General features: G+C 41.7%; 2 protein-coding genes across 2 annotated transcripts in view; one reads left to right on the forward strand and one right to left on the reverse strand.

Annotated features, from left to right (window-relative positions):
• Glud1 (glutamate dehydrogenase 1) overlaps positions 1–2,190 on the reverse strand; it is a 33,372-nt gene extending 31,182 nt beyond the window's left edge. Inside the window, exon 1 of the mRNA XM_051206881.1 lies at positions 1,526–2,190. Within this exon, the coding sequence (XP_051062838.1) occupies positions 1,526–1,970 (445 nt within the window). The 5' untranslated portion in view covers positions 1,971–2,190. The remainder of the gene's footprint in view (positions 1–1,525) is intronic.
• A 130-nt stretch (positions 2,191–2,320) lies between these two features.
• Positions 2,321–26,821, forward strand: part of Shld2 (shieldin complex subunit 2) — an 88,902-nt gene continuing 64,401 nt past the window's right edge. Inside the window, exon 1 of the mRNA XM_051206817.1 lies at positions 2,321–2,514. The gene's annotated coding sequence lies outside the window, so the exon portion shown is untranslated. The remainder of the gene's footprint in view (positions 2,515–26,821) is intronic.

Consider the following 26,821-nt stretch of genomic DNA (forward strand, 5'->3'; position numbering starts at 1 on the left):
AAGAGGACTTGGGGTCAAAAAACATCAAAACACAGGATACAAGGACAATTTAGCATTTGCAATACAATGCCTCTTGATCCAACATCCTTGTTTGCTCTGCAGGGGAGTACAAAAGTGTTCCTGGCTTGGGCAATGAGGGAGTGGTAGGAAGAAGGAAGGGTAGGAGAATGACTGCATGGAAACTGCATTGGAAATTAGAGGACGAAGTGGTTCCAACAGCTTCTAGCAGAGGGAACTACTGAGCTAAGGGGCAATTAGGCTCCAAAGGTAAATCCTAGAAGTGGGTGGGCTCAATGCAAATTTGGTAAATCATTGAACCCTTAGCCACAACCTTTGTTCTAGCACTGGGAACACCACCACAGCCTCGGTTTTTACATTCTACAATTTGCCCCCCTTTAATCTCAGCTGGTAGCAAAGACTACTGGATAAGAGGCAGACAACGGTCTAGTACAGTAGTTCTCAACCTGTGGGTCGCTACCACTACGGGGCGCACATAGTGTAATGTCTTCTTCACGATTCCCAACAGTAGCAAAATTACAGTTACGAGATAGCAACGAAATAACTTTATGGTTGAGGGTCGCCATAACAGGAGGAACTGTATTAAAGGGTCGAAGCATTAAAGGGTTGAGAATCACTGGTCTAGTCCAAACTCCCGCGTGCTCACTTGCCAATCAAACCCCCATCAAGGCAACTCAACAGCAAAAGAAAAAAAGGTGGTTTCCTTTTACTCATAGGTCATTTTTTAAAAACGCACCTTTAAAGCTGTATTGTGAAATGGAGAGAAAATGAAAAAAGGTTTTTACTTGCCTAACGAAAGCAATGTGAATAGAATAGTCAAATCTACACACATCCAAAGAATTAAGCCACAGAATACCTTGAGGACTACCAAATTTAACCGACTCAACTCTCTTTTGCCGAGGCTCAAATCTGGTACTAGCCAGGACAAGAACACACCCCCAGGGCTATTTCATTCTATTGGCTGGCAGGCCGTTCTGTAGTTTACACCCTTTAGATTTGTCAGGTCGCCCTATGTTTGTCAGAGACGTTACCCTGCTGGAGTTTTTTTTCCCCTTGAGGGGAGGAAAAGGGTACAACACAAAAAGTCATCAGTGTAAAAATCCTACTAATTTATAAGATTAGTAAGCTCTGCTGGTCACTAAAACTTTCTGGATTCCAACTCCAGAAAGAAAACCATTTTTTTCTCCCCTGTTCTTGTATCACCGGCCTTTGGTGTTACGGGCTCACGCTGGGTGACAGGCACTGAGGCCAAAAGGAATCAGCATCAACAGCATCAACACAAGCAGAGGCCTGGGGTGGAGGCTTGCCCAGAAAGAAGGCTGGCAAATTACGTGGTAGTTTTGGGGCGGAAAAAAAAAAATCAGTATCCTCTAAGGCTGCCACACCCTAGGCGGGGAGCTTGGAGGGGGGCACGGCCTGCGGAGCTGGGCTGGGCCGAGTAGCGGCCCGGGCGGCTGGAGGCTGCAGGGGAAGGAGGGCGGGAAGGGGCCGGTGGGCGCTCGCTCACCTCCCTTGCAGGGCGTGCGGTGCTGGCTGTGCTGGGCCCGGTAGCCTTCGATGACTTCCCAGGAGCCGTCGTCGCGCCGGATGGGGAAGGAGAGGCTCAACACATGGTTGCAGGGCTTGATGATCCGCAGAATGCCGCGCACCCGGTTCCGCTTCTGCTCCTCGCTCTCCCGGGTCTTCAGGTCCTCCACCAGCTTGTCCTCCACGATGCTGGCGCCGCGGTCGAAGAAGCCCTCCACCATCTTGAAGAAGTTGGGGTCGTCTTCGCGGTCAGCGGCCGCCTCGCTGTAGTGGCGCCGGGAGGCTGGCGCAAGCCCGGAATGCGGGGCAGCAGAGGGCTGTCCGCGGGCCCAGCCCAGCAGCGCGGCCGAATCCGCGGCCGCCGAGCCCAGGGCGGCGGGCCCGGAGCGGGACAGCAGCAGGGCTTCTCCGAGACGGCGGTACATGGCGGCGGGCGGCGGAGGAGAGAGCGGCGGAGCAGACGAGCAGCGCTCTCAGGCCCGGACCGCGGGAGGAAGGGCTGGGCGCGCGCTGCCCTTTTAAGCCGCAGCTTCCTGCTTGCCTGGCTGTCCCCTCCCCTGCGCAGCTTCTCGCCCCACCGGGAGGACGGACTTCGGCGGCCGCGCGCCGCCCAGGGCGCTGGGCCTCCCCTCGGCCGCGGCCTCGCCAGGCCTCCAGGCGGCGGCGCGTGCGGCGGCGGCGCGCAGGCGCAGACTGGGTTCCTGCGCATGCTCGTCGGGGCGGAGCTAGAGCGGGCGCGCGCCGGCACAAGTGGGAGAAGGTTGCTCTCGACTGCGGGCAGGCCGCGCGCTCACTCCGGCCCGCAACCCGGACCGCATGCGTGTGCGGAACCGAGTGTGCGGGTTTGCGGCGCGGCCGGCGGGAGAGCGACGTCCAGCAGCTGGGGAAGCAAGAAGCCTTAGGATTAGAGGGCTCCACTGGCCTTTACTTTGCGCAAGGTTTTGATTTGTTCTGTTCAGCGATTTTGAGGTAAAATAGTAATGCAAAGCACTGTTGTCTCTCTCGTGTACCGCCTTACTCATTTAATTTTTTAAAGTCAATTTCGCTCTGTAGCCCAGGCTGCCCAGAAACTCAATGTAACATGCCTGCTGCAGGCTCCCCGAGTGTTTGGATTACAGGCTTGTGTTACCACGCCTGCACATTGTTGTGACTCTACAATAGGCTGAGTGTGTGCCTCTCCTTTAGAATGACATCCTCAAGTAAGAGAAGGTAACTAGGAAAATGATAATGCCTCCAGAAATGTCTCAGAATAAACATACATACACACGTATGTATTTACGTACACACACACACACACAACTCGCAGAGATTGGTATTCTGAGTCCTCAGATTAAAGGAAAGTGCCAGGATCTGATTTGTAAATTATACGTTTCATAATGGTAGCCAGGTTGGGTAATGCTTGCCTGGGACCCCAGGAATTGGGAGGTAGGGGCCAGAGGATTGAGTTTGAGACCAGCCTGGGCGTCATGAGGCACTGTTGTTTTTCTTTAAGACAAACAAAAATGAATCTGTACACACACACACACACACACACACACACACACACACACACACACACACGTGCTTGCAAAGGTCCAGTAACATCTTTTAAGACAAGTTACCAAATACCACATCACTAGTGAAAGAAACCCAGAGCATCTTGGCAGTTTTGTAAAAGCAAGTCTTGTCCTTCCTGACATAATCCATCTAATATGTGACTTTATTCATCTATTATAACACAGGAGAGAAATTGTTATTTTATTATTGTTATTATTTGGTTTTCCAAAACAGGGTTTCTCTGTGTAGCCCTTGCTGTCCTGTAACTCACTATGTGGACCAGGCTGGCCTTGAACTGAGAAATCTCCTTTCTTGCCTCTGTTTCCTACACTTGGCTGAGAAATTCTTTTTATAGTGTTTTGAAACTGAGGTGACAACCCTAGACTAGTTTAACGATATTCATTTACCTCAGTGTACTCTGAAGCAAAATTAATCTTTCTTTACCAGTGCTGCTTATATCTTACTATTAATTGTATTTGTATTGTGTTTTTTAGCAAAAAAGATTCTCTGACCTGCACTGTGATTTTGGTTTGATGTGAAAAGATGAAGGTACCAAATTTTCTTTTCACTTGATAATATTATCACTTTATGATTTGACATTGTAAGAAACAAACCAATCCACCTAGTCCTTGGAGCTTCAGAAGAGTAAAAACCCGCAAACATAACCCTGAACGGCACCGGTGAGTACACCGACATGGCTTTCTTTCCATGATAAAATTTGTGATATTGAAAACAAGAACTTAATTTCATCTTTCTTCTTCTTCTTCTTCTTTGTTTTTTGTTTTTTGTTTTGTTTTGAGACAAGAGTCTTACTCCATAACCCAGGCAAGTCTGTAACTCACTTTGTGGCTCAGGCTGAGATTGTCTGGTGAGCTGCCATATCAGATAATTTTCTTTCTTTCTTGATAACTGTAGCCTCCAAAATAAATAAGTAAACAAGTAAATAAATGTTTGATATTGCTTTTTCTATGGCTTAGATACCTGAATTGAAGACATTTTTGGAAGTGATGAGAAATACCAATGTAGAAATGATTTTTTTTTTTTTAAAATTGCACATCTCCTGTGTGTCAGTATCTTTAAAAAACGACTCTCAGATCAATGGGCTTGGTGGCCCTGCCTGTAATCTCAGCGCTTGGGTGGCTGAAGCAGGAGGACTGTTGTGAATTTGACATTATCCTGGGCCACTTAATGAATTCCAGGTTAGCCATCGAGACACTGTCTTTAAGGGGGAGAAAAAGCAAACAAAATAACAACTCTGAAAATCTGATAGTGTAGCTGCTGTTACTAACTTTTTTTAAAAAAATGTTTTAATTCTATATGCAAGTTACAGAAAATTTAAATAGTATATATTGATATGTTTTAAAAAATAAGAGTGGGCATGTTTTGACAACATGCCTTTGATCTCTAGCAGAGGTGGTCTTATTTCTGATTTGGAGAGGAGCCTGGCTTACATAGTGAGAACCTATCTATCCCCCTACCCCAGAAGAATGAACTTCTACAAGTCTACCTCTTTAACCCCTGTTTAGTATATAGTTGAAGTTTTCTTTTCACCCTTAAGGAGGTATTGAAACTCCTTACTTAGAGGAGACACTGAGGCTCAGGGGCACATGTAAATTGCTAATGTTCGCCTATCTAATAAATAGACTATGATTCAAACTTACATGACTCCAGAATTCTGTTACTTTTGCCTACTCAAAAATGTATATTTGCTTCATTTTGAATTACATTTGATTGCTTTGTAAAATATATGAATAATGTCTAAATTGCAGTTTTAATTATTCATATTAATTTCCATTTCAAAAAGACACCAAAATTTAACTTGAAAAGAATTGTAGTCTTTGATGGCATCCAACAAAGACAAATTGGTTTTCTGTCTTTGATGTTGGTAGTACTTTTTCTTGCTATCTTACAATTTTGCCCTGTTTTTGATCTATATAGTACTCTTTTGTACTTCTAAGTCCTTGAAAAAGATTTGAGAAGAATGTTAGAATTTAGACATAGAACATAAAAGTATATGAGCAAAAAAAAAAAAAAAAAAAAAAAAAATGGATGGCTTATTTAGTTTGGAAGGGTTGTATATATTTTCTATTCTGTACATTTCATTTAAATGTAGTCATTCAGTATATGATCCTCAGATGTTTTAAAAATATATTAATGTAGCCATTTCATTGCCTGTACCTATCTTCTCTTTTTCTTTTATGACCTATCACTAAGCTATACCCATAGCTGTTACATTTTTAAAATTCCTTCCCTCCTTTCTTCCCTTCCTTTCTTTATTCTTTTTGAGTCATGGTTTCATTTTATAGCTTAGGATTTGCCAACAACTTCCTATGAAGCCCAGTCTATAGCAATCTTCCTACCTCAGCCTCTTAAGTATTAAGCTTATAGGCATGAGCCTTGATGCTCGGATTGTCGTTTTGTTTTGTTTATTGAGATAGGGAGGGTCTCACGTATTGTAAATGGCTACAAACTCACTTTGTAGTTGAGAATGACCTTGTCCTCCTGATCCTCTTGCTTCTTCCTTCTAAGTATTGATATTACAGGTATGTGCCAACTTACTCAGTTCCCTTTTATTATTGAATTATGAGAATTATTTTGGTACATTTAAATCCTTTCTCCTATATGTGTTTGCAAGTGTTTTCCTTCTTTCTAGTGTTATCTTTCCTTCATATGTGTATATAATATTAAATTCTCTGGAAAATAAATTTACTAAACATGTCTATATATCTTCATTTCATTCATTCATATGCCCATTCTTTTGTTTGTTTTTTGGTTTTTCAAGACAAGGTTTCTCTGTATTGCTTTGGAGCCTGTCCAGGAAATAGCTCTGTAGACCAGGCTGGTTGCTGTTTTTTATTTTATTTTTCAAGACAGAGTTTCTTTGTGTAGCTTTGGAGCCTGTCCTGAAATTCACTCTGTAGACCAGGCTAGCCTTGAACTCAAAGAGATCCACCTGCCTCTGCCTCCCAATTGCTGGGATTAAAGGCGTGCTTCCTCCGTCTACCTCGGTCCCACTCGACCTCTTTCTCTCTGCCCATAGGGTCCCCTCAGCCATTCAATGAAATAACCACTCTGAGGCTTAATACCGGTTACAATTGTTTAGCCAATGACTTAGGCTTCTTATTGGCTAGCTCTTGTCTATTAATCTGTGTATCACCATGTGACCTTGACTTATTTAGGTGATGCCCTGGTGTCCTTCCTCCACGGGGGTGAAGGGGGTGTTACATGACATCTTCTCATGATATCTTCCTTCTTCTTGCCTCTTTGTTTGGAATTCCCACCAAGCTAAATTCTGCTTCTCCATTGACTGAAACAGCTTTATTCATCAAACAATAAAAGAAAAATATAGTCACAGCATACAGAAGGACATTCCCCCATCACCTCCCCTTTTCTAAATAAAAAGAAAGGTTTTAACTTCAACATAGTAAAATTATATATATAACAAAACAGTTATCAAATAAGAATTATAGTTATTATAGTTAAAATATTTAGTTAATTTACATTTGGCAAAATTTAAAGAAAATACTCTATTATCTATCATTGTGTGTCTAAAGTAGTATATCTAATTTATTTTTTATTATAACAAAGGAAAACAACTATAAATCTTCAACTCTAAAGACTCCAGAAGGATATAATATTACTTAAGTAAACAGGAAGTATGTTGTAAGCAACTTTTAAAACTCTGGAATAGACAGACACATCTCGCTGCCTGGACAGTCACCTAAAGCTCCTCTGCAATATTGGGGCATCCATCTTCAGTCCACAGGCCCATAGTATCTGGCAGACTTTTCATTGAAGCAGGAAATTTGAAGATCTGTTCTGCCTTGTACTGGCAAAGTTTGTCAGTTGCATTCTTCTGTGTCCTGTAGAATGTCTGCCGTTTCTTCTGAGAAGCAAGAACCCTGAAGGACCATCCCACCTTATCTTGGCAAGTTTAGTAGTTACCCTCCCGTGGTTCCTGCACATCCAGTTTACATAGCATATAGTCAAGTAGTCCAGGCAAGGGCAATTTCTTGTCCAAATAGCTGTACCTCCCACATTGAAGGCCAACTCCATAAGGAGTTTCTTCGATGCCCATCATCATCCCTGAGTGCTGGCTTTATAGTTTTCTTCCTCCCTCTGTCCTTCCCTTCTTTCATTGTAGATTTGTTCTATATTCCAAACTTGTTCTTTTTTGTGATTGGCTGTTCTATGCCACTTGAATTTCCATGTGAATTTTAAGATCTTGCTGATCTGTGTAAAGAATTCAGAATTATGATGGGGATTATGTGGTATCTATAAGTTCTGAAATGTTATATGAGAATGTAACCATAAAATTTGTTACAGTAACAGAACTGGTGCCTCAGTGGTGAGAATATCTCAAACTCTGAGCACGTTGGGATCAGAAATAGAATTAAAAATCATAAAGACTTGTTAGGATATTTTGGATTTATAGATTGGTATGCATCTGACTTAAGTGTTTTTGTAGAATTACTTTAAAAAAATTATTTATAATGTATGCAGTATTCTGCCCGCATGTATGCCTGCAAGCCAGAAGAGGGCACAAGATCTTGTTACAGATGATTGTTGTGAACCACCATGTGGTTGCTGGGAATTGAACTCAGAATCTCTGGAAGAGCAGGCAGTACTCTTAACCTCTGAATCATCTCTCCAGTCTGTAGAATTACCTTTTAAGACATCAGTCTGTGATTCCAAAATAAAATAAAATGTGTAGTAAACTAATATAAAATAAAACCTGCGCCTTTTTTTTCAACTTTAGATCATGGGAGAGGGGTAATAAATTCTTTTTTTTTTTTTTTAAATTTTAAATGTCGATCCCAGTTCCCTCTCCTTACCTCCCTCCCTCCCTCTTACCCTCTCTCCCTCTTCACATGCACCCTGACCACCCTCCCTCCCATCCCCCCACCCCAATTCCACATGTAAGGCAATGCCATCCAGGTGGGATCATGTAAATCTGTCAAGTCATTTGATAGGACTTCTCTCCTGTCTCTAGGTTAAGGAGTATCCCTCCATGGGGGATGAGTGTGCAAGGTCCTTTTGTGCACCAGGAATACATCCTGGTTCCACTGTCTGAGGTCCCTTAGACTGCTCAGTCCTTCTAGCTGAGACCCATATTCAGGGGGGCCTGAGTCAGTCCCATGCTGGATTCCCAGCTATCAGTCTGAGCGCCCTTTAGCTCCTCCTTGATTAGGTCAGCTGTCTCTATGTGTTTCTGCAATCTGGTCTTGTCCTCTCCCTCTGCATCTGGATTCTAGTTTGACTCAGTGTTTAGTTATGGGTGTTTGCTTCTGTTTCCGACAGGTACTAGATGAGGGTTCCATGTTGGTGGATAAGTTAGTTGTTGATCTCACTATCTGGGAAGGGCATTTGTGGTAGCCTTTCCACGAAAGCCTGCACTTCTTTCGGTTACCTTTAAATTTGTTTGTCCATCCATGTGTAATCTGTTTTAGCTTCCCAAGTGCTGAGATTGTAGTTCTTCGAAATCATTCCAAGTTTGTACTTCTTTAGGCAAATTTATTATGAAGTATTTTATTTTGCTACTTTGTGAGATATGATCTCACTGTGTAGGTTAGGCTGACCTTGAGTTTGATCTGTAGCATAGGTTAACCTCAAACCTGAGATCTTTTTGTTTCTGCCCACCAAATATTGAGATTACAGGCATGTGCCACTGTGTGCTTGGCCTTCTTTTATTCCTTTAACTGTTCTTGTGACACTGTCCCAAGCAGCTTATGCTGACATCAAATTCATATATAGCCTACTCTGGCTTGAGTTCCTAACCCTCAGGTCTCTGCTTCTCAAGTGCTGGGATTATAGGCATGTACCATCAGTCATATCTAGACTCTTGATGTATTTTAAATGGAATTAAAACAAAGTAAAATTACTTTTGCCCTGCTACATATGTGGAGGTCAGAGGGCAATTTGCTGGTACTGATTCTCTCCTTCCCTCAAGTGGGTCCTAGGAATTGACCTCATATCATCAGGTATCAAGCACCTTTATGTGCCGAGTCACTCGGCAGGTGGCTTTTACCTTCATTGTTAACACAAACAAACACAGTTCTTTATTGTATGATCTTATGTAGGTCAGCCATGCTGAAGTGACTTATTTTGATAGTTACATTACTAAAATTCTTAGGATTTTCGCTATGTGAGACCCTGTTATCTTCAAAAAGAGTACTATGGGGGCTTGAGAGATGGCTCAGTGGTTATGATCACTTGCTGCCCTTCCAGAGTACCCTGGTTCAATTCACATCATGGCATCCACATGGTGGCTCACAACTATAAGTAACTCTAGCCACAGGGGATCCACTGCCATCTTCTGGCAACCACTGGCACTGCACACATGTGGTGTACAGACATACATGCAGGCAGAACATACATATAAAATGAAAAATATTTTAAAAAGAAAAAATCAGAAATTTATTTAAAAAAGAGTTTTATTTCTTTCTTTTTTCCATTCTGATGTTCTCACCTTAGATCGTAATTTTATTTTGTGTAGCACAAATAAACATAAGTTTTAGATTTAGGTATTTTTGTTCCCCACATAAGTAAACATTGTTTCATAAATTAAAAATGGTAGCAGACATTGACTCTTATTTAATACACAATGAGAAATCTTCAATCTGACTATACCCATGCCCCTGGAAATACAAATTATAATAGTAATTAGTGCTAAAATTCAATGTTTTATATTTCATCAATCTGATGTGTATTCCTCTTTTCCTCCTCAATGCTCTTTTGCCTTCCCTCCTGAAAGGAAAAAATGAAATGGAAGGAGGAGGGCATGACTACATACGCCTAAAGTATGGATTTTGTGTGTGTGTGTGTGTGTGTGTGTGTGTGTGTGTGTGTGTGTTTGTTTTTTGGTTTTGAGACAAGGTTTCTCTGTAGCTTTGGAGCGTGTTCTGGAATTCCGACTGTAAACCAGGCTGGTCTAGAACTCACAGAGATCTGCCTGCCTCTGCCTCCTGAGTGCTGGGATTCAAGGCATGCGCCACCATTGCTCAGCTCTGAGATTTTTATTGTAGATATAATAGAGAAAGCAGACAAAGAGTCCAGAAAGCAGGGAAGAGTCCAGGCTGAACATAGCCAGCAGACTAAACTGGACCATGAGAGGAAAGATGGGGAGAGAGAGGAGGGGAGGGAGAGAGGTAGTCAGAGGCCCCAAGTAGCATGCTTGTAGGCTGCTCATAAATACCATAAAAGTATCTGGCAGCTGACTGCTTAAAAAGAGCCACCTGTTTTTACTGATAGCACAGGGCTAGGAAGCCAACTCTCAAAGGAGCCATGCCCCTGCTCGCCACCGGTAAACAGCCTGTGCAGGAAAATGCAGCTCCCAAGAAGCCATGCTTGACTACATTTTTTGTCAGGTTTTATGTGGAGATTTCAGCCACATGTTGTAACACCATATGTAAACAGAGGTTTCTCTGTACTGCTGCATCCTGCCAGCTGCTTCTAATTAATCACTCAGAGGCTTAATATTAATTACGGAATCTTGGCCATAGTGGGTTATTACCAACTATTGCTTACATTTAAATTAACCTATTTCTATTAACCTATGTATTGTTATATGGCTGTGGCTTTATTGGTCTGCTGGCATCTTGTTTCTTGGATGGCTGGCTCAAGTCTCTCTTAACTTTACCCTTCTTCCTCCCTGTCTGTCCATTGTTTGGCATTCCCAATTGGCTATAGACCAATTTAGTTTTTATTAACATATCAACCAATGAGAGCAACACATTTTCACAGCTTATGGAAGGGTCATCCCATAGCATCCTTCTATTTATTCTCTCTGGCCTGCCGATTCCTCTCCTGCCTAGCTATTGGCTGTTCAGCTCTTTACTGGACCAATCAGGAATTTTAGACAGGCAAAGCAACATAGCTTATAGAGTTAAACAAATGCAACATAAAAGAATGCAACACCTTTGTGAATCAGCACAAATGAATGTAACACATCTTAAACTAATATTCCATAACAGTTATCTAGTAAGTACACCAGATTTTACACAAGCTTACTTTTAGTTACTTGCTTTAAGGTCAGCCTTGAAAAATGTATACAGGAGGCTAAATAAAGCTTGTCACTGTAAATGAGTGAATTTCATTTGAAGCTTTGAGCACATTGAAGAATTTGGCTTTTATAAGATGACTGAACCTTAACTAGCAAACCTTATTATCTTTGACAGTTTACAACAAGCTAGTAGCTTTTATAAGATTAGGATTTTACAACTTTATTCCTGTTAAGTTTGAGCCTTAAAAATTTAAGTTCAAGATTTAACCGAAGATCTTTTAGCATCAAAATAAAACTTTAAACCATAAATACAGTCCATAGGGAGACTTTTCTGATCTTTTTTATAGTTCATCATTATAGAATATCACATTTTCTTCTATGATTGAGTTTATCTAAACAGCTAAAACATAAATTAGTTACTGTTAATCCGAGTAGGGATTTATAAGCCTTATTTATTAGACATACATTCTTCATTATTTAAAGATTTTTAGAAGCCTGTTATTGAGCAAGGGCGTAGTGGTTAGACATAGATCTCTAAGATTTGTTAACCTGAGTGTATCTTTATAACTTTAGGAATTTATAAACTTTACAAAAATTTATATTAACTTAAATATTTTTGAGAGTTATCGTTGTTTCCTTAGTCTGAAAATAAATACAATGATAAATGAAGTGGTCATTAGTTTTAAGAAGTCTCATAATTGCTGCTTTATACCACATGCTCGTCTCAAGATGGTAAAGTCACATGGCATGTTTTCTCTAATCTTAGTAAAGATGGCTGCCAGTCATGTGGTTACTTCTGTCTTGATGAAGTCATCAGCCAAGATGGTTGCTATTTAAAAAATATCTTTTCCTAAACAAGATTTGAAGGTGTTACATATATAGAAAGTAGATCTATTTTTCTAAATCAAAACTGAATTTCATATAGCAAATTAAGATTTGACCTTTTGTTACAAGTTTTAAGCTAACTCTTTTGTTACAAATTTACAGATTCTTTAACTATACTTAATAAACTTACAAATCCTGAGATAAAGACTGTTTACACAAGTCTTAGAAGATTTCTTGAGAGCAGAGCACAGAGAAACCTTGGAAATAAAAGATTCAAGAGTGCAAAGTTAACTTAGAGATGTGAAACTTTGGGATCAAGACTTGTGCAGTGGCAGAAGTTGTTACAATGTGTGAGAATTGAAACTTGAGTGAGCCATCTTTGGCTCTACTGAGGCCAAGCGGTTTGCAGTAACACAGCAAGACTTTATAATCAAATCTCTCAGTCAGCGGAAGGAATCGAGTCCAAGGGGGAAAAGAGGAAGGGTCCTGAGAGTAACTCCCCCATAGGGAGGGTTCCAATTGTAAGACCCTCAGAATGAGGAATCTTCCAGTTTCGGCCGGTATCCCCAAGAACTCAATGTCCAGTCCAGTTGCTGCAACACGCAAGAGGCTTTAATGAACAGGAAACGTTTGCACAAATGGGCTCCTCCAGCACACAGGCTAGAGAGAAGCCCCTTCCCCCAGGCACAGGTGTTTTTAAAGGCAAACCCACAAGCTTAGGGATGGGGTGGGACCCTCTGTCCATTGAGTAAGTGACCCTTTGAGGCTGGATGGTTTCACTATTAGGGTCAACAGACCTTAGGGCCTCAGGGTGTGCTAATTAATCTTGTGGGGGGGGGCAAACCGGAGATAGTTATCTCTTTGTTTCTTAAGGACCCTATTCACCACCTGCTGACTCACAGAATGGAAGGGCAGTGTGAATTCTTGGTATCTTGTTATCTCAGGGCCTTGTGAGGGGAAGTTAGCAAATTCCAAGGAACAGAGATATTGGTTTCCAGGTTAGTCCTTCATTTCAAGTGAGGGGTTTCTTTAACTTTACTTTTTTGTCTTTCACAATAAGCTCCAAGAGGAAGCTGAGAGAAAGAACAGTGTAGCTGTGAGGAAAATGAGGAACAAGAAGTAGTTCTACATGGAAGGGTTGCGATATTACAGAGGCCATATGGGCATAGGGAAGCTGCAAAACTTCTAGGAAGCAGAAAGAGACAGGAGGGACAAGGGCCCAGAGGCCCAGAAAGGCTTTAGGAAGCTGTGGGACTAGCTTTTAGGGGAGTTGGGGAAGTTCCAGGAAGGAGCTGAGAGAGGCCATGAGGGAGCAGAGGGAGTGTCATGGTGACAAGAATCTCAATTCAGAGCACCCCCAAGCAGAATGAGAGACTTTTCAGAGAGAAATGTTCCAAATCACAGAGGAGAGGCATCCCTTTCCACATGATAGACCTCAGCAGGGTGAGAAGGGTGTCCTGGCTCATTGGTGGGGCTTTTGTAGTAAAAGTAGACAGAGTAGGCAGCTCCATGGTAACACTTACCTGGTAGGGGACACTGAATAGACCTGGTAGAGGAGAAAACAGTGGAAGAGACTCTTGGGAAAAGGGACAGGAGTAAGTGTCTTAGTAGGAATTGCCCATGTGGTAGGCACCCTGAAGGGCATAGCAGGGTCCCAGATCCAGAGATTGAGGGAGATGCCCATTGATGGATGTCCCAGAAGATGTAGCAGGCTCCAGCAGCGAGAGAGAGAGAGAGAGAGAGAGAGAGAGAGAGAGAGAGAGAGAGAGAGAGAGAGAGAGAGGACACACAGAGAAGGAGAGGGAAGGTGTATGGTTAGAGCAGGTGGAGGGAAGAAGCAGATGAAGAATTGGACTCTTAGAATTTGTAGCCAAATATGGTGGGTGGTAGAAGCCAGCAGAAACAAATGATCCATACCTACCTTAGAGTCAAATCAGCAGCTTGGTTCAGAGAGGCTGAGTCCCTTGGAAAGGCACTCATATATGCCAGTCCTGGTTTTCAGTACCAGAAGAATGGAAAAAAAAAAAAAAAAAAAAAGAAATATAAAAGGAAAGATATGACTGCTCCTAAAGTATAGAGAAGATATTTATTGTAGATAAGAGGGAGAAAGCAGACAGAGGGAAGACTCCAGGCTGAATATGGCTGGCAGAATAAACAGGACCATGAGAGGAGAGATGGGGAGGGAGAGGATCAGAGTGGTGGTCAGGGCCAACAGGCCAGGAGACTGGTCCGGCCAAAATGGCTGGATTATACAGAGATCAGGCTAGGTTGGGGGAACCTGGGAGTGAGAGGTTTAGGGTGGGGGGCTAGATGGCAAGCACTGGGAGGAGCCACAGGAACTGAGTGATGTGGGGAGAACTAGCCAGCCACTGTCTTGGTATATTAATAGATACTTAAGCCATTTTTCCCTGTTTCTGAGATACCTGCACTCTCCTCTCTTTACTTTCCTTTTTCTTCCTGGTGTTATTAGTGAAAACTCATGGAAAGGAGGAATATGGGGATCTGATACAAATGTCAATGGCGTTAGCTGGATTTTAAAAAAGGTTTGTCGTTATCGTTTGGTACATAAAAATCCTAATAATGTCAAGTGATAGGGTCTTGCTTTTTATAGTCAAAGCTGGCCTTAATCTCCCAGACTAGCCTTGACTTGAAATTCTTCTGCCTCAGCCTCCAAATTTTATAGGTGTGTGCCACATCTAGCAAGATGGCTTTTATAGAATCAGTAATAGAGCTAAGACAAAACTGCTGGCACATACCTGTCATTCTATCACTTGGGAGGCTGAAGCAGGAGACTTGTCAGTTTGTGGCCAGCCTGTAAGCTGGAGTATCATGCCTTGTTAGGTGAAGGGGCTAGATATGTGACTCAGAGGTTAAGAGTATGTGCTGCTCTTGCAGACAACCTGCGTTTGGTTCCTAGCACCTACATAGTAGCCTATAACCACCTGTAGTTCCTAGGATCCAGCCTTCATATGGTGCACAGTAACTCTACAGGGTTTTTTTTTTTTTTTTTTAACAAAACAGCCAGGTGGTGGTTGTAATTTAAAAAAAAAAAAATGGTGCTCTCGAGGGAAAAAAGTGGCATTCGACAGAGCTCATGTGGAGGGGCTTTTTATTAGGGAAAAGGATGGGAAAGGGGGGACTGAGAGGGGAGACTGACCTCTAGGAACAGAAGCAGCAGAACAGAAAAGAGAGGCAGAGAGGGGGCAGAGAGAAGACAGAGAGACAGGCAGAAAGAAGGGGGTCAGATAGAATGAGAGAGAAAGATAGGAGATGGGCAGGGCCCCTTTAAAAGTGAACATAGTGAATGTGCACAGGAGGTGCTCTTAGTCCTGTCAGAACCCCAAGGGCAGATCAGTACAGATGCCTGAATACTAACTGTGGTGGTACACGTCTTTAATCTCAGAATTTGGGAGGCAGAGGCTGGCAAATCTCTGAGTTTGAGGCCAGCCTGGTCTAAAAACAGAGTTTAAAGACAGCAGAGCTACACAGAGACACCCTGTTTTTGGGGAAAAAAAAAATCATTTAAAATGTTAGGTTGTAACATACACAATAAATAAATGTAATAAAAATATTTTAAGGCTGTTCTCTCCCAAGCAGAGTGAGCCACCTTCCTGTGTTTTTCCAGTAAATCTCTTGTGTGAGGTTTGTTGTGGGGTGTGGTGACTTTGGTATTTCTGGGCCCCTGACTTCCAAGATACCTTTCCCCTCAGAGCTGGAACGCGTAGAACCAGGTCTCATATCACCGAGTTCTGGATTGAGCAGGTGGAAAACAGCCACTGACAGTCACTGGCTGACACTGGAAATGTAGAAAGGGGGGACTCCTTCAGTAAGAACACTTCATCATGTCTTGGGAAGAGACCAACTGAGCCTTAAGGACAGAGAGAGTAGCAGCAGCCTCCTACTCATCTGTGCAGGGCTATGTCCTGAGCAAGTTTCATGGGTATTAAGGAAGGAAACAGCTTAGAGCAGAAGGAGATAAACAGGATGCTGTGGAAGTTAAAACAAAAACTTTTTTTTTTTTTTTAAATTTAGGTCAAACTAAAGTTGTTTTGGTATTTGAATGGTAAAAGAGAAAGCTAAGTTAAAAGTTAAAAGTAGACATAACTGAAAAGTATACTAGAAAAGTAAAAAGTAATTTTTCCTTAATCATGGAAGACTTATGGCCAAAATAGACTTTTATTTATTTAACATTTTTGGGGTTGGGTGTAGGGGTTTAAGATAGGGTTTCTCTGTATAGCCCTGACTATCCTAGAACTCACTCAGTAGATCAGGCTGGCCTTGAACCTCAAACCCGTTTGCCCCCCCCCCCCCCCCGCCCCACCAAGGGCAGGGATTAACACTGTGAGCAGGCACCACCTGAGAAACAGACTTTAATTGAAGTCATAGATGTGAGTGTGACTGCACTTGCTCCTGAAGAGCAATTACAGTTTTCAAAAAGCAGAAGAGATACGGGTCAGGGACACTGGTCTGCTGGGTTGACTTAGTAAGTAGGGGTCTAACTTCAGAACTGGAGAGCATGGAGGGAACAGGTATTTGCTAATGAGTTTAGTTAGGCTGTTTGGCATATCCAAATAAAAATGGCTTACACTCAAGCTATAAACTAAGATAACTATTGCCTATCAAGAAGCCTGGAGTCAGGGCCTTCTCACCATAAGTACAAAAGGTCAGTGATAATGTCAGATATCAAAGTACTCTTTCCTGTTTTATATTCATATAGCTAGTGGTAATTTTCCTAACAGTTATAAGATGGCTATCTCAGTTCCAGGGGTCACAGGCAGACACAGATAAGTACTAACAATGAGCAGCACTTTCCTATCCTTTATTAGTGCAGATATCCCTTTTCAGAGGTTCCCATCCCTCTTCAGGCCTCTGAGGCCCCAGTAGCTGGGTCTAAGTTACAGTCCATGCCCTGGCTGTGAAGAAGGCTAAGAGGTCTCTCCCCTCTGAAGTGTAGGCAGGCTTTGCCAGCAAGGAGGAGGTATGGAAGAAGGAGGAAAGGGTTTATTTGTTTTACACATCCCGATCATAGCCCATCACAAAGGGAAATCAAGGGGAGGAAAGCTGCTTTGTCTTGCTCTTTCTAGTTTGTTCAGTTTTTTCTTCCTTCCTTCCTTCCTTCCTTCCTTTCTGTTTTGTTTTTTTTGTTTTTTTCTTGAGACAGGGTCTCTATTATGTAGCCCTGGCCGTTCTTGAACTTCTGTGTACACCAGGCTGGCCTAAAACTTACAGAGGTCTACCTGCCTCTGTCTCTAGAGTGCTGGGATTAAAGGCAAGTGCCACCACTCCTGGTCAGCTTGCCTTCTTGTACAGACTCAGGGGTGGGATACAGGCTTTGGGTGGTACTGCTCACAGTGGGCTGGACCCTTCAACGTCAGCCATTAATCAAGAAAAGACCCACAGTCTGGCCTTACAGGTTCATATGATGGAAGCATTTTCTCAGTTGAAGTTCCTTCTTCCCAGATGACATTGGCTTGTGTCAAGTTGACAAAAAACTAGGCAGCATAACAACTGAAGGTGTTTGCCATATTTGCCACAGAAAGTAACTACTTTGCTGTTTGTTATCCCATTATGATAATGTATTTCTCTAGACTACAGTTGAATGGAGGGACACTTCTGCAGTATGATTTGGAAATTATGATGGTTGTGGTTGATTTGATGTTTTCAACACTTAAAATCTGAAAATTCTGGTTCTCTTTGAGATCTTTTATAATGATGATCATTTTAAGATAAAGCTTCCAGTTTTTGAATAACAACATTTAAGCAACTTTGTGGTCTGGTGTTTACTGTGTTGTTAGATAGGACAGAACAGAAACCCATCCTCAGCTTGTGGGGCTTATGATCAAAATTAAGTGCTGAAATTATCTTGACAATGATGGGAGATGTCATTCTGTAAATATGTTTCTCATACTGGTTAATGAATAAAGCACTGTTGGCCAATAGGAAAGCAAGAGAGCAGGGACTAGGAGACAAGGAGGAAAGACGAAGTAGTAAGGAGGGGTCAGGATGGAGAGGCTGGGGAGACCAGACGCTGGCCCCACTGCCCAGTAAGAAGACCACGTGGAAATATTAGATTAATAGAAATGGCTTGTACTTAAGACAGAGCTAGCTGATAAGAAACAAGTAATGGGCCAACAGCATTATATCAAATACAGAGTCTCTGTGTGTTAATTGGGGCTGGCGCAGTGGCTGGACAAGACAAACGGCGGTGGAAAAACCTTACTGCTTACATGACAAATTTTCTGGTATTGTTGCTATCAGTGATTTTTTTGTCACTAGGGTAGGACGTAGACAAGTAGTTTAAAACAATGAAAGCACTAATTTGGCATTTATGTTGTTAAAAGTTCTTCCCTTTGTCCATGTCAGAAATGACAGATATTGCATTTATCTAATTATTCTTCATCAATAAAAAAACTGGAGGCAGATATCAGGATAAGAACCTGAATGGCCAGAGAAGCAGTGGAGAAGCAACCAGTTACCTCCTATCTCTTCCATCCTTCCATCCAAAAGGACTGAGATCCTGTCTAAGCCCTACTACTTCCTGTCTCTCTATCTGTTCTCAGTCCTCCAAACCCTCCATGGTCAATTTTGGTCAGCTAGTAGCTAGCTGTGTCCTCTGATTCAAGGCAAACTTTATTGTCAGAATTTAATCAAAATATCACACAACAGACAGACTCTCTAGATTGTGTGTTACATTGATACTTTATCACAAGCATAATTTAGGATAACACTTCTTTAAAGATACTTAAGGAAGTGGGGTAGTGGTGCAGCCTTTAATGTCAGTTCTTAGGAGGCAGAGGCAGAGGCAGGCAGATCTCTGAATTCAAGGCCAGCCTGGTTTGCAGATCGAGTTCCAGGACAGCCAGGGCTACACAGAGAAACCGTTTCTTGAAAACAAAACAAAACAAAACAAACCCAAAACCCAAAACAGCAACCCCCCCAAACAAATAAAGATACATGTGAGTAGAGGTACTCCTTAAAATATTTACCTACCACAACTTCCTCATTCAATGTAGACTTTTTATGATTGTCTTCTTGGAGAGCCCTTTAAAATAAAACACAAAGATATTACACACATATACACAGGCATGCACATAAATAAAATATAATAAAAAATTTGAAACATGTATAAATGGTCAAATAAATGCATGAAAAAATGGAAATACAAATAAAAAAATCACTGATATTATTTCCTGTCATCTAGGAATGAGTGTAACAATAATAAAAGCAAGAAACTAACAGGTGTCCATCGGATGTATAAAAATTATAACCTGATGGAAACAAAATAGTACAATAGTAGTGGAAAATAGCTTGGCAGTCCCTAAAGAGTTAGGCACAGTTACCATATGGTTTAACAATATTCCTAAGAGATATGATGCCATGTGTGTATACAATATCTTACAGTGTTGATGACAACTGTACTCGTAATAATAGAAACCCAAAACCAATCTAAATGCCCATCATCTCATAAATGTATAAACAAAGGTGGCATTTCCCACACAATGGAGTATTACTAGCCATACAAAAGAATGGGCTTGGAATATAGCTTAGTTGGTAGAGTGTTTGCCTAACATTTGTGAAGCCCTGAGTTCATGCTCTAGCACCTTGTACACTGGGTGTGTCGATGCTCACCTGTAATTCTAGCACTTTGAGGTGGAGGTAGGAGAATCAAAAGCTCAGGGTCATTCTTGACTACATAAGGAATTCAAGAACAGCTCAAGATTCATGAGAGTCTCAAAACACAAAACGAAACAGACAATCAAACAAACAAAAAAACCCAAGAGCTGGTAGTGGTGGCGTTGGTGGCACATGCCTTTAACCCCAGCACTAGGGAGGCAGAGGCAGGCAGATCTCTGTGAGGTTGAGGACAGCCTGGTCTACAGAGTGAGTTCCAGGACAACCAAGGTTGTTTCTTGGAGAAGCAAAAAACAAAAACCAAACCAAACCCCTCAAAGACAACAAAAACCCAAATAAAACAACACCAAAAAAGACAATACAATGAGATGAAATATTGATTCATGTAACACCACCAATGAACCTTAAAAACATTACTAAGTGAAAGAAAGCGGACACAACAGAATTACAATATGTGATCTCATTTCTGTGAAATGTGCAGAACAGGCAGCTCCATGACAATAACAGGTAGATTAGTGGTTTCCAGGAGGTGAGAAGCAGAGGCTTGGGAATGGCTGTTAACCACATAAGGCCTTCTTTTGAGGTGATGGACACATTCTGGAATTAGATGTGGAGACAGTAGTAAACATTGAAGTGGTAAATTGTATCGATTTTATCCCAAAATTTCTTTTCTTTTTTTATTTACATTATGTATTTATTTTGTGTGTTAATGCATGTGAGGTACTTGTGTCAGAGCATGAGTGTGGTGGTCAGAGGACAGCTTGTAGAGTCTACTCTTCTCACAACCATGTGGGTCCCACTCAGATCACACTCAGATCACTAAGGCTTGTTGGCAAGTGCCGTTACTCACTAAACTGTTTCACCAGCTTTCAAAACTTATTTTCACTTAGAGTTAACTACAATTCTTTTAGCATCCCAGTTAATGTGTTTGCTTTATATTAATTTGTCTTTATACTAATAGTTGAATGGCATTGATTTGCAAAAGCAGTGAGCACCAAGATTTCGCAATAACAACATTGTCAGGAAGAGAAATTTTTCCTGGGCTGAGTGGGTAACACAGTGTGTAGGGTTTTTTTTGTTTTTGTTTTTGTTTTTTTTAAATAACTCTTTTGGGGGGGGGTCCACCACCCAGCTACCAAATAAATCACATGGAGTCTTAGTCTTATGAATGCCCTTCCTTAGGTTGGCTTATTTGTAGCCAGCTTTTCTTATCTTAATTATCCCATCTACCTTTTGCCTCTGGGCTTTTATCTTTAACCGATACACCTTTCTTTACTTTTTACTCCCTGGCTTGCTGTGTAGCTGGGTGGCTGGCACCTGGAGTCCTCCTTCTCTGGATCCTTGATCTTTTTTTCCCCCAGATTTCTCCTATTTATTCTCACTGCCTACCAGCCCCACCTATCCTTTCTCCTGCCTACTATTGACAGTTCAGCTCTTTATTAGACCAATCAGGTATTTAGACAGGCACAGTAGCACAGCTTCACAGAGTTAAACAAATGCAACATAAAAGAATGCAACACATCTTTGCATCATTAAACAAATGCTCCACAGCATAAACACATGTAATACATCTTAAATAAATATTCCACAACAGTAGTGCTTGCATGCTTACTTAGCATTGCTAAGACCCTGGGTTTGATCTCTAGCACCTCAAAATAAATAAATACTTCCACACCAAGCGTGAAGCATATTAATTTAACAGTTTTAAATAATGAGTGGTATTTCCAGATGTAGCTATCTATAATTCTAGCACTGGGGAAACAGTGGCAGAGCTGTTGTGACTTCAAGGCCAGCCTGGGCTACATAGCAAGACCCTGTATCAAAACACCCAAACTAAAACCACATCAAACAAAGCTAGTGATTGTGTGATGCAGTTTCTATTTTTGAAGCTCTCTTTATTGCTTCATGGAGATAGAGACTGGATTGAAGAGAATCGGCAACACAGGTGCTATCATTGGTTGTTACAGGCTTTCATGGTGCCACCCCTTTGAAGGTAAATGGTAATGTGGGACGTTTTGAAGTTGAGATGTTTGCTAAAGTAACCACATGAAGTTGCTAAATGGGGGAATAGTGTCAATGAAATGAGTTCAGGATGGTCTGGACCTGAGCTATAAATACAAATGATATTTAAAAGGATGAAAAGAAAACTTAGGGGTCCAGTGTAGAAACAGGATAGTTCCCAGGGTGCAGTCATGACACATCCTACATCACAGATTTGGATGGTGTATTTGGTCATTTCTGTCAGAGTGCATTGGGGGGCTGCAGAATGGCATGCAGGGAGTGATTTCTGCTAGAGGATCCAAATTCAGTCCCCAGCACCTATGCGATCAGGTGGCTCACAGCTGCCTCTAGCTCTAGCTCCAGCTGTGTGTGTGTGTGTGTGTGTGTGTGTGTGTGTGTGTGTGTGTGTGTGTAGATGAAAGTGTACTGGGCTGGGGATAAAGCTCAATGGTAAGGTGTTCACTGCTTTGTTTGTGCTGGGCCAGGTCCTGGATTTGACCACCACATTTTAGCCATTTTTAGCCCATAGGAGAAACAATGACGCCAGTGGTAAGTGTTTTTAGTGCAATGATGAGGACTGAAGTCAAGTTTCAGGAAGTAGACATTGTTCCAAAACAGTTTTTGAGAGATTTAATTAGAAAATAAAAAACAAACAAACAACAACAAAAAAAAAAAACAAACCCTAAGGGTAGGCAGTTTACAGTTTACAGGTGATAGGTAAAAGGGAGGTTTGCTTTGAAAATGGTAGACACTAGCAATGTGTGCTTCTAAAAACGACAATTTGAGAGGGAGGGATTATTGTAATGGAGATGCTGTACAGATGTATGCAGATTGGACAGATGAGATGTATCTGAGGGAAGCTTGGAAGGGCCATTTTGGAGAGCATGAGGCCACATAGAAACTAAAGAAGCAAGTCTGCTTTAGGATTTTGAGACAGCAGGGGGATAATGTTTACCTATCAAAGTCCTTTCTTAGAGACTAAATAGCCTTACTTAGGGATGTAATGTAAATAAGGTGACAGAGCAAATAGAATGGTCCCGGGAGTATCTGATCCTAAAGGCTGAATAGAAAGAAGTGGTCTGAGATGGTAGTGGAAGATAAGAAATTATTGAAGAACCTTCTAAGTGGTTTTTTTTGGAGGGGGAGCTATTGGGGATGGAACCTGGGGCCTTGGGCCTTCTAGGCAAGTACTCCAGTACTAAGCTACATCCTCAGCCTTTTTAATGAGTTTTTTCCCCCCCAGCCAAGTTTGGAATGATAGCAGCAGAAATTACAGGAAAGGACAGGGTGTGATTAAGACATTGGGAAGAAAGGGGGAGTTTTGCGAAGGCCATGGGAGACAAAGTGCAGGCACATAGAATGGGAGTATCTAGAAGTGGGACACTGCATTTCCCACTGTTCTGTATGTGTGGTAGTTATGAGAGTTATTCTTATCTGGGCATGCAAGTTAAACAATTCACCTGGTCTTGGTATGGATTCTGTGTCCTAATGTGGCAGTAGGTTATAGTAATAAACTTTTTAAGTGATGGGCTTTGGGATTAGACTGATAGAGAGTAAATAAAACCAGCAGAAAACCTGCTGCTGAGAGGTTAAGATTGGGTGTTGTAGTGCAAGAGTTGGAGTACAGTTGCTGTTACAACAGAATGTTGGATCTGGCTATTGAATGGATTTCAAAGTGAAGGTTCTTAGCATTGAGATAAAGGGACTGTAAAACTAGGTTGTTGAGAGTCAGGGGCAGAGCCAGCAAGTGCAGGAACTCTGAACCAGTTTGCAAAGTCATGAATAGAGTGAGCAGGTCAGTGGTTAAGAAAAACACACACACTAAGGTAAAAAACAGATGACATAAGCCCCAGGAAGGTTTTTGTTTGATGGTAACCAATGGATGGTGAACAAATAATCATTTCTGTGGGCTGCATAGTTGAATGGAGAGTGGCTTGCACTTGGACTCGGTTCAGTCAGTTTGGGTTTCAGAATACTTGTTTATAGTTGAGCAGTGTGTATAGAATAGGAACTAGACAGGAACTGATTGTTGGGAGTTAGAGTGGGAGGGTTGTAAACGGGTGAAGAACACCGTCATCTCAGATGTCAAAGTGTCAGTGTTGTGGGAATAAGTGATTCTGCTGGCAGACTGAGACCCTGACTATATGAAAACTATATAATGTTTCCAGTTGTGCTCTCTAATGTTTAGCATCCTTTGCTTTTGCTTCATGTGCCCCACTGGAAAGTTGTTTTATTCTTGGCAAAGCTCAGCTATGAGTGACTAGAAGGCTTGCATGGAAGCAGGTGGAGCTGCTTTATTTGGCTTTTTGGCTTCAGCACTCTCGTCTCTGTGAGTGTGTGAGTAGAGATAACCCTCAGTCCTAGTTAGAGTGAGAAAACGGAGAATCTGCAGGTCTTGAAAAAGCCTAGTAAAGAAGCTGGGCTTTGGTGGTGCATGCCTTTAATCCCAGCACTCGGGAGGCTGAGGCAGGTGGATCTCTGAGAGTTTGAGACCAGCCTGGTCTACAAGAGCTAGTTTCAGTACAGCCTCCAAAGCCTCAGAGAAACCCTGTCTCAGAAAAAAAAAAAATCCTGAAAAAGACACTGAGTTCCAGTAGGAATAGCTGGGTGGGGCTCTCACATTTTATGGTCTACTTTATTTTTAATATTTGTGTGTGTGTATGCATGTGTGGTAATGCACAAGCCATGGTGTGCCTATGGAGGTCAGAGGCGAGCTCACCTTTTCCTTCCGCTCTGGGGTCCAGGGATTGAACTCAGGTTGTCAGATTTGCATGCCAAGTGCTTTAACCCTGAACCATGTAGCCACTCCTCTTCCTACATTACACCCCCCTTCATAGAGATAAGGTCTCTGGTAACTCAGGCTGACCTTGAACTTCTGATCTTCCTGCCTCTCCTTCCCCAATGCTAGGATTACAGGTACCATTACACATGTTTTTTAAAATGTGGTACTGAGGATAGAGTCCAGGACTTCATGTGTGCTGAGCAGGGATGAGACCAGCAGAGTCACATCCCCACGCCTTAATGTAGCTTTGATGCGAGCCCAGTAAGTAGTGTTTAGGTCAGATAAGTTCCAGTGTAGCCTGAAGAAATGCAGCATATTCATCACCTAATTTTTGGGGATAGATGTGTTATCTTTATTAAATGTTTTATAATGTATATGCAGATCAAAATATCACACTGTACTCTGTAAGTATGCAGTAACATAATTACTGATAAAATAATTGACCTTTAAAAATGGCTCAGAAACATGCTTGTCTACGTTTGTCTCTTTTAAACAACCTCTTGTCTCCTGCAGGGAAACGAAGTCTGAATTTCCCAGTCAGTTCCCAAGCACTCTAGTTTCTTACTGATGCTGTGAATTACTGTCTGAGTACTGTCTCATCTCTGTGTTGAAAGTCTGGATGCTCTTCATTCCTGTATCTCAGCGTCTTTTTTTTCTCATTATGATATTTTCACACATAATGTCTATATAATGTATTTTGATCATATTCACCAACCATTATACTTTGTTGTCTTCCTCCTACTACTTACCCCCCTCCCTTCTTCCCAAACCAGTTCCCCTTGTCCTTTGTGTCTGTTTTTCTCTGTCTGTCTCTCTTTGTGTGTATCTTTGACCCACTGAGTTTAATTGTGGTTGCTTTCATGAGTACAGGTTGGGAGCATAGGTAACTTACCAGTGGCTCCAACATTGAAGGAAATGTTTTCCCTCTCTAGCAATCATAATTGCTTATAACTCCTCAGAGAAGGATGGAGCTTATGAGCACGTCTCCTCTCCATAATGGGATGCGGATATACCTATTCTTGTGCAAGTAATCACAGCTGCTGTGATTTTAAGAGCATGTCATGCTTAAAAGATAGCATTTCACAACACCTCATCCTCTATGTCTTTGAAAAAAAGATTTTTTTTAAACCTTGTTTTTATTTTATGTGTATGGGTGTTTTGTGTGCATATGTGTCTTAGTATAACATACATGCAATCCCTGGTGGAAGCCAGAAGAGCATGCCAGATCCCCTGGGACTGGAGTTATACATGGTTGTAAACCACCCTGTGGGTGCTGGAAATTAAATTTGGGTCTTCTGGTACACTTAACTGTGAGCCATCTCTCCAGCTGCTCTTTTTTTTTTTTGTGTGTGTGTATGTGTGTATGTGTGTGTGTGTGTGTGTGTTTGCTCTTTCGTGATGTCCCTGAACTTTGGAGTGGGTGATATTATCCCATTTAGGGCAGAGCATCCAACAGTCACCTATTCTCAGAAGTTTGATCAGTTAGGAGCTTTTGCAGTAATGGCTGCCCACTTGGGGGAGGGTGGACAAACACAAAACTGTGACCAAAGCAGACAGTAGCACTTGTTTATGGCCACAAGCAACTATTTAGAAGATGATGTGGTGCACACATTGTATCCATTTAGCAATGCAATGGTAGTACTTAAGAAAACTAGAAAATGTATCAGTTCATAAAGTTGCTAAATCAATCTCCAAGTTTGTGTCTCCTGAGATCCTTTACTTCATTAACTTTGGCATGTTTAAACTATGCTTCAGGTTCAGTGAGATCATGAACCACTTAAAACAGAGAGCATGGTATCTTTTTTAGGTTCTAGGAGATACTAACATAAATGACTCTGCTCTACAAATCAGGAATAATTCTGCTAGCAAGAAATATGGCTTATAATGTGTTTAATCATCTCTGTCTTCTCCAAAATAATAAATGATATTGGAAAGAACTCACACCTTTTTTCTTTCCAACTACTAGCCTAGTTTGCCTCATATTTCTTTTGTCATCTGTTAAAACTTTTAGACTAAAGATAGTAGTAGATAAGAGATGAAGACACTTTGAGGGAATAAAATTTGGTTCTTTTATTTATTTTTTGCTAGAGCATGCTGGCTGTTTATTTACAGTTTTATAGTTTTAGTGTAACAAAATCCACCCGTATCATGTCAGCATTTTATTCCTTCTGTACTTTTCCCTAAATTTATATTAAGACTTTTTTTCTTCAGTTGTTTTAAGTGCAATATATTCTGATCATATTCTCCCCCATCCCACACTGTAAGGATGGAAAAATACAGCCTAACTCTCCAATGACCCCAGGAAGCTAGAAGTTTAAAAATGCTAAATACCTTAAATTCCAGACCATGTCCTCAGCCGGATACTCCTTGACACTTAACTGACTTTGTAAACTGCTTGTGAAACCCCCTTCCCAGTGACCTAACTGCCATTTGTTACCCCACCTAGGAGCCTGCACAAATGCAGATCTTGGGGCTATAGAAAACTAATTGGTCTATAA

This window comes from Phodopus roborovskii, unplaced genomic scaffold, assembly GCF_943737965.1.
Source record: "Phodopus roborovskii unplaced genomic scaffold, PHOROB, whole genome shotgun sequence".
Lineage (NCBI taxonomy): Eukaryota > Metazoa > Chordata > Mammalia > Rodentia > Cricetidae > Phodopus > Phodopus roborovskii.